The sequence below is a fragment of the Borostomias antarcticus genome (assembly GCF_949987555.1).
Source record: "Borostomias antarcticus genome assembly, chromosome: 1".
In the NCBI taxonomy this organism is placed as follows: Eukaryota; Metazoa; Chordata; class Actinopteri; order Stomiiformes; family Stomiidae; genus Borostomias; species Borostomias antarcticus.
Window position 1 is genome coordinate 32,118,029 of NC_140234.1, and position 11,346 is coordinate 32,129,374.

The 11,346-nt window shown below is 46.2% G+C and overlaps 2 protein-coding genes across 2 annotated transcripts; one reads left to right on the plus strand and one right to left on the minus strand.

The window, feature by feature from the left end:
• Positions 1 to 1,800: 1,800 nt before the first annotated feature.
• kbtbd3 (kelch repeat and BTB (POZ) domain containing 3) lies at positions 1,801 to 6,316 on the plus strand (the record flags this gene model as incomplete). Its single annotated transcript, XM_084460560.1, has 9 exons — positions 1,801 to 2,066; positions 2,182 to 2,347; positions 2,459 to 2,641; positions 3,110 to 3,280; positions 4,030 to 4,320; positions 4,423 to 4,665; positions 5,546 to 5,836; positions 5,923 to 6,072; positions 6,185 to 6,316. 9 exons carry the CDS (start codon positions 1,801 to 1,803, stop codon positions 6,314 to 6,316), a joined length of 1,893 nt encoding a protein of 630 aa, XP_084316686.1.
• Positions 6,317 to 10,749: 4,433 nt separating this feature from the next.
• sln (sarcolipin) lies at positions 10,750 to 10,845 on the minus strand (the record flags this gene model as incomplete). Its single annotated transcript, XM_084438187.1, has 1 exon — positions 10,750 to 10,845. The coding sequence occupies one exon, from the start codon at positions 10,843 to 10,845 to the stop codon at positions 10,750 to 10,752; it is 96 nt and encodes a 31-aa protein (XP_084294313.1).
• Between the last annotated feature and the right edge of the window lie 501 nt (positions 10,846 to 11,346).

Below are 11,346 nucleotides of genomic sequence, written 5' to 3' on the forward strand. Positions count from 1 at the left end.
ATCTTCCTTTGAGACCTCGTGTAGACAATAAAAACAAGCAATACACAATTAGAAACAATTAGAACAAGTACAGTAGCTGGAAAAGTAGCAGGAATAGAGTATAAACTGTACAAGTACAAAATAATGTGGATAATATAACCACATTCAGTATTGGTTTAGCCTTATTCAGTAAAACAGGGGGAGGGGGGCGGCTCTGGGGCCTCTCAGTGTTTGAGCTTGATGCTCCTGTCCTGCACCTTCTCCCAGAGGGTGGGGTGAAGAGATGAGGGAGTGGGCAGGGTGACTTTCGTCCATGATAATGCTGTGTGCCTTCACCTGGAGTAGATGTCCTCTAAGTGTGGCAGACGGGCTCCTGAAGAACTGGGCCGGTTTCACGGTTGTGGATGGAGCAGTTACCGTGGTAACCATACCACAGCTTCCTGTGAGGCAGCCTGTAAAGGTCTGTGAACAGCGGGACACTCCGCATTTCCTCGGCCACGTGAGGACAGTCTTCTTGATGACGGTGACGGTGTTGAGGGAGGAAAGCGCTGACCCTCTCCACCGCTGCCAGGTCCCTGTGGACGGGGGTGCTCTCGCTCGTTTGCTTCCTGAAGTCCACAGTCAGTTCCTTTGTTTTGCTGACGTTCAGAGAAAGACTGATGTCTTGACACCACACTGCTAGGTCTCTCACTTCCTGTGGGCCGTCTACGATTGATGACACAGGAGGTATCGTCAGCCAAATTAAATGCAGAAAGTATCTGAATGGTGTCATTTTATCTCAGAAATGTCGTACTACACTTTATCATGTATGTCAACGTGTGTTAACATACATGATAGACAATTAAGGCAACCAAGGGGTGCTTTCATTTGGTTGGTCCTAGAGTAGAAAAATATCCTCTAAAGACATTTTTACCACTGATTGGACCAAGTTACCTGGCACCTTCTACAATGCACCTTTTGTAGGCCTATCATTGTTTGTTGTCTACTATAACAAACTAACTTTAATTTATCCTTTACTTTGATTGCAACATCAACAGCAAACTCCTCAAGAGCAGCCACGTTATTTTCCAGAGAACACACGAGGACGCTGAGCAGATACAGCTCTAAGCGAACCCGAGCTGACTTCTTTTTCGTTTTAATTCATTTTTTTGGGCCAGAGATGACCTCGCGCGATCAGTATGGTCTCAAGAGGTTAGTAGCCTAATCCTCATCCTATAAATGGACTACAGTTGCCAGCATGCACCACGTCTTAGGAAACCGGAACAAAGAACAAACGGCACCGTAAAGTAGCCAAGAGAGATGTGTTAGTGTTCATAAGTCTACAAAAATCGTCCTTTATCTGTGGATAGTTTAGAAATCTATGTATAGCCTACATATGTGTATTTCAAAGGCGATACTCGACAATTTTGTATAATATACTCGCGTGATTTCATTGTTCCGGAGAAACAACTGCGTGCGCTATCCATGGTGCTGAAATTGTGAGTAGCCTTCTATGTTACACCACCTACAGCAGCATCAACCCCAGCGTTTTGTGGTAGACTAACATTGTTTTATCGTCATGGTTAGTTACTGAACTGAAACTCTAAACGCTAAATAGTATAGAAATGGCTTGAATATTGATTGTTTTTTCTTGTAATGCTAAACTGTTCGGTAGCCCACAGTCCTGGATATCAGACTGTAGAAGGGGATAAGCTAATGTCAGGGGATAAGCTAGCACTGCCTGTTCCAGGTTGAGCATCCATCAAAAGTTGGTTATTTTACTGTTAAGTGCCCTGATGTAACATCCTATTTTGTCGTTACTCTGTTCAGACCGTGTCAGTCATGGACGGACACTCTGAGGCACCCACAATTCCGGGTGACATTCCAGGACACCATGGCGACAGCCCTGCTGACGGTGCGTGGCTGTGTAACGGTGCTGTGCAGCACAGGTCCGTCTTGCAGGCAGCCAGCGCACACGGTCAGCAGCTTCTGAGCGTGCTCAGGTCATTCAGAGAGAGGGGACTGCTGTTTGATTTCACCATCACAGCCCAGGATCAGAGCTTCCCCTGCCACCGCTGTGTCCTGGCAGGCAGCAGCGACTTCTTCCGGTGAGCCTATGTGTGTGTTGTGCGTTTTATATATTTATTTTCAACTGTGCATATTCTAATGCCTCCCAGGCTACACAGACCTAATCACTGACCAGCTCTCTACGTCATCCTGCAGAGCCATGTTTGAAGTGGACATGCGTGAGCGTGATGACCAGTCGGTCACCTTAGTGAACCAGTCTGCGGTGGCCGTGCGTTCCTTCCTGGACTTCGCCTACTCAGGAGAGGCTACCATCACCAACGACAATGTTTACATGCTGTTCCAACTCGCCTCCTTCCTCCAGGTGCCTGGAAATACACTGACTAGAACTTGCACTGCCACACAAGACAATATGGAAGTTCTGTAGTTGTCAAGGTGAGAATAACGTCTCCGTCTGTTCTGCTGCCTCACCCAGGTGTCCGCGCTGTCCCGAGCCTGCAGTGACTTCCTGGTTGGAGCGCTGGACCTTTCCAACTGTCTGACACTATTGGCCCTCGCACAGGGATATGGCTCCGCCTCCCTGCTCCAGCAGGCCAATACGTTTGTGGTTGAGAACTTTCAGGATCTGTCCTTGATGCCAGAGTTCCTACACATGCAGGTTAGGATATAGAGAGGACATGAACACCTGGTACGTGTCCACATGCCAGTGCTAGTATATCACTTCATCTGTAAATAACTCAAGACTCAAGAACACAACAGTGTCCTTCTATGTGTGGATGTAATGGAGAGGTGTAACAGTGTCTATAGGTGGATGTATTTGAGGGGTGTAACAGTGTCTATAGGTGGATGTATTTGAGGGGTGTAACAGTGTCCTTCTTTAGGTGTATGTATTTGAGGGTGTAACAGTGTCTATAGGTGGATGTATTTGAGGGTGTAACAGTGTCTATAGGTGGATGTATTGGAGGGATGTAACAGTGTCTATAAGTGGATGTATTGGAGGGATGTAACAGTGTCTTTAGGTGGATGTATTTGAGGGTGTAACAGTGTCTATAGGTGGATGTATTTGAGGGTGTAACAGTGTCTATAAGTGGATGTATTGGAGGGGTGTAACAGTGTCCTTCTTTAGGTGGATGTATTGGAGGCGTGTCTGCAGGCAGATGCGCTGAGCGTGCCCAGTGAGGAGGCGGCGATGACCTCACTGCTGAGGTGGATACGTCATGACCCGAAAAGACGGAGGCTTCTACCAGAGCTCCTTACACTGCTCAGATTGCATCATCTACCCACACACGCTTTGAAGGTACTCTATACACACATACACACACTGGCGGCACGTAGCTCAGGAGGTAGAGTGGCCGGCTGTGGATTGCGATACCAGCTTACGGAGTGTGCTGAAGTGTCCTTGAGCAAGACACAGAACCCTAAAATCGCTCACGTGTGGCACGGTGGCGCAGCACTGTTGCCTCACAGCAAGAAGGTCTCTGGGCCTTTTTGTGTGGAGTTTGCATGTTCTCCTCGTGTTCACAAGGGCTTCCTCCCAAAGAACCCAATATGAAAAACATGCAGAAGAACAGACGCTCTTCAGTCCTGTCCCTGACCCAGACCTGGACTAAGCACTTGGACTTGATCCCCGGGCGCCATGAACGATGGCTGCCCACTGCTCCTGGCTGCCCCTGGAGGACGGCTTGGATGGGAGAAATGCTGGGAAAGATTTCCACTGGTGGCCCATGAAAGTGGCGTGTGTGTGTGTGTGTGTGTGTGTGTGTGTGTGTGCTGTGTGTGCTGTGTGTGTATGTGTGTGTGTGTGTGTGTGTTTGTGTGTGTGTGCGTGTGTGTGTGATGTCTGACGCCTCACGATATGTAATGTGTGATCACTGTGTGGCGGAATAAAGACCCTCCAGGCTTTATTATTAAGACACACACACACCTGGCAGAGAGTTATCGGCTATCTTCTTGCAAAAAATGAATGAATGTATGTATGTGTGTGTGTGTGTGTGTGTGTGTGTGTGTGTGTGTGTGTATGTATGTGTGTGTGTGTGTGATATGCAGGCCCTGGGTGAGGCTGAGGAGTTGCTGTGTGGGGATGAGAGCTGCGCTGGTCTCCTCTCCGAGGCTGAGAGCAGGCAGAGACGGCTCGCTGGTCTCCTAACCGATGCTCGGCCCGCCACCACCCAGAGCTACATCTACGTACACAAGACTGAGGAGAACGGAGAGATACAGCACGCTTTCTGCTACTGCCTGGAAACCGACCAATGGAGAGAGCTCCCTCAGGGTCAGGGGGAGGAGTTTACAATGAACCCTGACCTCCCGGGGTCGCAGCTCACCAGCTTTGCTGAGAAGGTACCGTAGGCTACTCTGCTACGAAGGCTCCACAAAGGTCTGGTCTAAAGCGATGCCGTGAGAGGAACAGGATGTCACTATTTTCCAACTGATTCTCTCTAGCTGTTCGTGACGGGCGGCTGTCGGGGCAACTGTTGCCGAGCGGTGCGTCTGCATGTTGCCGAGGCGTTCCATGATGCCACAGACGAGGTGTGGTGCATCTGCCCCGTCACACGGACCCGAACCCGTGCTCCCGCCATGGGGAGACCCCGCACCATGCACACCGCCCTCACCGCCCTCGACCGCCTCTACGTCATCGGGGGGAGGAGCAGAGGGTCCCGGGGCGGCTCTCCTGGCCTCCTGGAGGTGTGGCCATGTTGGAAGTTACAACCCATATTTGTTCACCTGCAACAGTAATCCACAACTTTCTAATGCTAGCTGTAACAGTTTAAACAAGAAGGCCCAAATCCACAAAGAATGGATTGCTCCCGCTAATAGCTCGATATTTTGCACAGCAATTGCAGCGTTAATCTGCTCCAGTTGAGCACAATATATACAAAAGATTTTGCTCTAATGATATGCCCCGGCAAACACGCCCACAAATTTGCCAACTGTGTGCAATTTGCACCCATGATTAGCCATGTACATGTTCTTGCACACACCTGGCATGACGGTGCTTTCGTCTGGCTACAATAACTGCTGCCATGATCCCTGGAGAGCCCGGGCATCTCAGCCTCTTATACAGTATGTGTTGCACTTACCACCAGCTGAATGCAATTTGTTCTTGTATATAGATACAAGATCTTGGATATATTCGGATCTTTCGCCAGTGTTTCAAGCTTTTCTCCATATTTCAGGACACAGATTGGATCATAATGAAAATGACAGACCGCACTTTTTTGCTGAAAATATCAGTTCTGTTTGTTTCTGTGCATCGCAGCTCAAACAACCCAACTGCAATTTGATTGATATTTGATATTGATATTTGATTGAAAAAATGATTTATCAAAATGTATCAAAACGGAGATATCTGTTTTAGTTGTGAAGGTATAGTAGAGAGTTGGTATTTTCAATGTACAGTAAGCAGTACATTGGAACTGTAGTATATGTGGATAGTAATATGCTAGCAATATGTTAGTTTAGTGAGCAGTACATTGGAACTGGTCTAACTGTAGTCTAACTCTAGTAATGTGCTACTGTAGTTTAGAGAGCGTGCCTTTATTATCCATAGTGTGACTGTCTCTAGGTGGAGTACTATGACCCCCTGAGCCGGTCCTGGACCTCAGTCAGCCCCCTGCCCACAGCCATGTTCTACCCCGAGGCCAGCGCCTGCCGGAGCCTGATCTACACCCTGGGCTCCCAGGTGGAGATCACACACTCCTTCAACCCCTCGCTGGACCGCTTCTTCTGCTACCACGCCATAGAAGACCAGTGGAGCCACCTGCTGGCAGAGTTTGGTCAGTTCTTCCACGCCACACTGGTCAAGGCCGTGGCAATCAACGACACCCTCCACCTCTGTGATCTCTCCACGTATAAGGTGACTGGCGAATTAGGGATTGACTGATTGATTGGTGAGATTTATTGGGTCAAATGTAAAACGTTTCCGCTCTCTCCGTGGCCCAGGTGTACAGCTTCTGTCCGGAGACGTGCGTGTGGAAGGGCGTGGGCTCGTTTGAGTGCGCTGGGTTCAACGCCGGCACAGTGGGCGTGAGAGACCGCATCTACGTCCTGGGAGGAGACTACTCACCTGACGAGACCACGGACGAGGTGCAGGTGAGCCAACAGTCGTGTTCATACCTAACCACCTCTCCAACGTTTCATCTATATCAGCCATGTAAGAAGAGTTATGACAGGGATATGTCCCTCTGTCCCTTTGTCTGGGCAGGTGTACCACAGTGGGCGGAGCCAGTGGGAGGAAGTAGCGGCCATGCCCCGAGCGCTCACAGAGTTCCACTGTCAGCTGATCAGCTTCAACAGATACAGAGACCCCTGGGCACAGAGGGCGGGGACTACATGATACACACACACGCACGCACGCATGTACGCACGCACGCACACACTCACACACACACACACACACACACACACACACACATACACATGCGCACACACACACACACACATACACACACACATACTCATACACACAGGCTGGCATGCACATACACACACAAACTTGAGCAAAAGGCTGTACTTATTCACGTGATCACACTTATTTGTCATTGGTGTCAAATGAATGAAACACTCTTGCAAACTTTGATGTCTTACAAGCCATTTCATTTCATAGCCTGTCAGCCAAGTTGGTCATAGGCTCCTCCCATGAAGAAATTCCATAGGGTGAAAGACTTATCCATGAGATAAATGTTTGTTATAGAGGTATGCTTATTTTCATAGAAATCCCTTATTTACAGTATCATCCAGTCTCTCTCTCTCTCTCTCCCTCTCTCTCTCTCTCTGCTGTTTACCAAAGCATTTATTTCCCATAATGCTTGTCCATGGGCCAAGACCCAAAACATGACATACCAGTACAATCTGGGTGGGCAAATTCTAGTTGTGTTTTTTTATACCTATACATCCCTAGTTTATGTTTTGATATAATAGACCTCTCAGAATAGTAGCTTTTTAGTGGTTATCACCTCATGAAGTGAACCACCTCCTAAAGAAAATAGCATTTTAGATGCTATGCTGGTGCATAACCTTGTTTCGGCTCATTGTCAAGACACTTGTTTTATAATATTGTATTTGGTATCATTTTCAAGAGGACATTCTAATCCAGAACCACTGGATCTCAAGCTGCACCTCATCGTCTGTGGTCCATCCATGGTTCTTGAGGCTTGGTACAGATGGCTGGGCTTGAAGAGACCGTTTCCAGATTGCAGCCTGATAGTTGGCACGAAGAGAATGCATGAATAGGCAGTGGAAGCTGAGTAGACTCTACCCCCCCCCCCCCCCCCCCCACGTCTGGTGCAGAAAAGTTGGTACTGGAGAACGTTGATATCTGTAGTGTGTGTGGAGGGCACATACAGTACATGCGGCATATGATGTCCTGCAGCTTCTTGAAGAGCTCATCAGACACACCCCAAGCACTGCCAAGCTCAAGGAAGGCTTCTTGGTATGTCCTCTTATGTATTTGTCAGAAAGCCTCATCAATGGGCTTGAATGAAAGTTTAGAATGTCCCCTTTAAAATTACACCAAACACAATATTATAAAACATTGACAAGTGTCTTGACCATGAGCCGAAACCAGGATATGCACCAGCGTCTAATGCAATTTTCTTTAGGGGATGGTTCACTTCATGACGTGATAACCACTAAAAAGCTACCAGTCTGAGAGGTCTATCATATAGGCAAGGATGGGAGCATCTCATCTACATGCATTGATCATATTTATACGAATGCACCAGGCCAATGCTCCAAGGCAGTCTCGGTCCCTGTAGGTTTTAGTGACCACAACATTATAGCGGTCACGAGAACAACAAAGGTTCCCAAGCCTAAAGCTAAAATCATTGTCTCACGCTCATATAAGAATTTTAATTTAGAAGGTTTTATTAATGAAATGTCAAGTATAAACTGGAACGAGGTTTGTAGTGAGGATGACCCTGAGGCTGCACTGGATTTATTTATGTTGAGATACATGTGTGTAGCAGATAAACATGCACCTTTAAAAAAGTTCACAGTCAAAAACAAGTCTGCCCCATGGATAGATAGTAGCTTAATAATGTTGATGAAGGAGAGAGATTTTGCTAAAAAAGTTTCAGTGAGTTCCAGTTCTGTTGACGATAGGAAAAAGTACTGTTCTTTACGAAACCATGTTACAAAGTTGAACAAGGTGAAAAAGAGGGAGTATTTTAAACAAATATGATGTAAGATATGAAGGTAAATACCTACCCAGATAGCAAGCGGATGTGTAATGATTCTGGGCCATATATGGGCCGGAACTAAGCCACAAGTGCCAGATCTGGCCTGTATATGGCCCAGATCCGCTTGCTATCTGGGTATGGAATGTTTTAAATGAAATCATGGGAAGGAAGAAGTTCAATGTCTCTACACCTGTAGTTGAATCAAATGGAAATGTACTAACCAAACCATGTGATATTGCTAACCATTTTAATGACTTTTATGTGGGTAAGATAACCAAGCTCAGGGAGGGTATGCACATCTCAAACAACATAAAATCAAAAGACATCATTAAGAACATCATAATGAAAGATAAATGGTGTAAATTTGATTTTAAACAGGTTGAAGTTAGGGAGATTGAAAGTCTACTCCATGGTCTTCCTGGAAGTAAGTTAGCTGGCACAGATAACATGGATAGCAAATTATTGAAAATGACTGCTAGCATCATATCTATTCCTGTCTGTCATATTATTAATAGATGTTTACAAGAGGGACTATGTCCAAAGATATGGAAGGCGACTAAGGTTACTCCTTTACCAAAGGACACCAAATCAGTTTTCAATGAGGGAAACTCCAGACCTATAAGCATTTTACCAGTCTTATGCAAAATCATGGAAAAGTGTGTCTTTGTTCAAATCCAAGACTATTTCCAGATGAACAGACTGGCTACAGAGTCTCAGCACGCATATAGAGATGGCTGCTCCACCTCCACTGCTCTAATACAGATGACTGATGCCTGGCTCGGAGCTATTGATAATTCCATGCTGGTGGGAGCTGTGTTTTTAGATTTCAGTGCTGCATTTGATGTGCTAGACCATTCTCTCTTGCTAGAAAAACTTGAATTTTATGGTTTCAACCCTCTGGCTCTGATGTAGATACAGAGCTATCTGTCTTCCAGATCACAGCAGGTGTATTGGAATGGCAGTATGTCCAAGAGCAGGAGTTTGTAGTGTGGTGTTCCACAGGGGAGTTCCCTGGGGCCTTTGCTCTTCTCTGTCTTCACCAGTGACCTGCCGTGGGCTACAAAGCAGGCCAAATAAGTTCTATACGCAGATGATTCCACCTTGAATTATGCTGCACAATCATGCAAGCAGCTTAATGAGGTCCTGAGTAGTGAATTTAAGGAAGTAAATGACTGGATAGTATCAAACAGACTAAAAGCATGGTGTTTGGGTCAAGGCACGGGTTGGCTTGCAACCCAAAGCTTATCTTAGGTTTATGTAACTCAACCGTCGAACAAGTGGATAGTGCTAAGCTCCTGGGAGTGACGCTAGATGGTTCTCTATCTTGGAATAAGCATATCACTAACATTGTCTTAAAGATGGGAAGAGCTATCGGCATTTCCAGGAAATGTGCGTCTCTTGTTGATCGCCCTCCCTTACATCAGATTGTTCAGAGTTTAGTATTGTGTCATCTTGATTGTTGTTCTCCGGTCTGGTCTTCGGCCGCCAGAGGTGAGATTAGGAGGCTCCAGGTTGCCCAGAACAGGGCGGCGCGGTTGGTTCTGGGTTGCTCAGTCTGGACTAATGTGAACAGCATGCATGCTGATCTCTCCTGGCTTACAGTTGAGAATAGGTTATCGACTAACTTACTTCTACTGTTAAAATTAGTAAAAATCCATCATTCATTGTTAAGCAGCTTGTCTACAGAAGCTCCATACAGGACCATAACACGAGAGGCGCCAGAAATGGTCAGCTGGTACTCCCTCGTCCTAGAACCAATTCATTAAAACGGTCATTTGTTTATAGGTCTATAGCTTGCTGGAACAACCTGCCTAGTAACCTCCACACCACCCATAGTAAATCGGTTTTAAAAATTAAACTCAAATTATACTTATTTCAAATTGTAGCCTGGATAGGTTAGAGGTAGGCCTATTTGTATATTTATGTGTTTTGCCTTGAACATGTTTTTGTTAGCCTTGTTTTTGTCTTTTCTTTTTATATCTTGAACTTTTGTATTTTCTTTTAGTCTGTTTCTTTGTTGTTCGTTTATATCCATACCATTGCCTAGTCATACCATGCTGATTTCTGTTTTCATTTTTGTACAAACTAATTGATGATTGTTGTATGTATTATGTCGTGTTATGTATGGACCCCAGGAAGACTAGCTAGTTGCTACGGCACTAGCTAATGGGGATCCTTAATAATAAATAAATAAAAATATCAAGACGTCTAGGGATGTATAGGTACAAAAAAATCACAACTAGAATTTGCCCACCCAGATGGAACCGATATCTGGTCTGGCCTATGGACTACTAGGCCTATGCAGGATGAATGTTTACTTGTTCAAATGGTACACACAACAGAGACACCAATTATGCACTAAAATTGTTGTTTTATTGTACAAAAAAAGTGTAACCAGAGTTGTGTATGAGTCATTTTGAGTTTGTTTGTAGCTCCACTGCTTTCGTATGCCATCTTTAACACCACAACACCCCCTAGTGGTCGACGCCAGACTCACACCACATGCGGTCCCACAGTCCCCCAGATATTTTCATTCATCCCCCCTATCTCTGCTCTGCCTTTCTCCCCCATACGGGTCTTCTGGGCTGCTTCAGTCCTGGTAAGCCTTGACCAGCAGCCACATGAGCAGCACTGTGATCAGCACGATCATGAAGTTCAGAAACAGCTCTTGTACCGAGCGGTCCATTCTGCCCTGGGACGAGGAGGAGCAGGAGGAGGAGGTGGTACTGGTGCACTTCTGAGGGGGGTTGTCACAGCTGAACCAGGGTCAGTCTGGATGGACGCCCGGGTCTCTAAATCAGGATGGAGAGATCAGGGGGGAGTGCGTGAAGGCCTACACGTACACTATGTGAAGCTCGTTATCACACTCCCAGACCACGCCAGGATCAGCAGCTCCCCCTGGATCCAAACACCTGTTAGATATCATCAATCACACACACAAAATCCCCCCGGAATGAGGATTGTCTCTATTCGAAGCTACAGACACATCACAACATGCGCAAACACTATAACTAGAACACAATAACTCCAATATGAGCAATGCTAAAAGTCTTGACTGCCGCCCTCGGACTGACAAATAGGCTAGCCAACGTTACTTGTATGTTCAAACAATGCCAAATGATTACTGGGAATCTCAGCAATAACACTGAATGTCAGCCTATCTCAAAGTAGGTTCAAATGTCTGAAT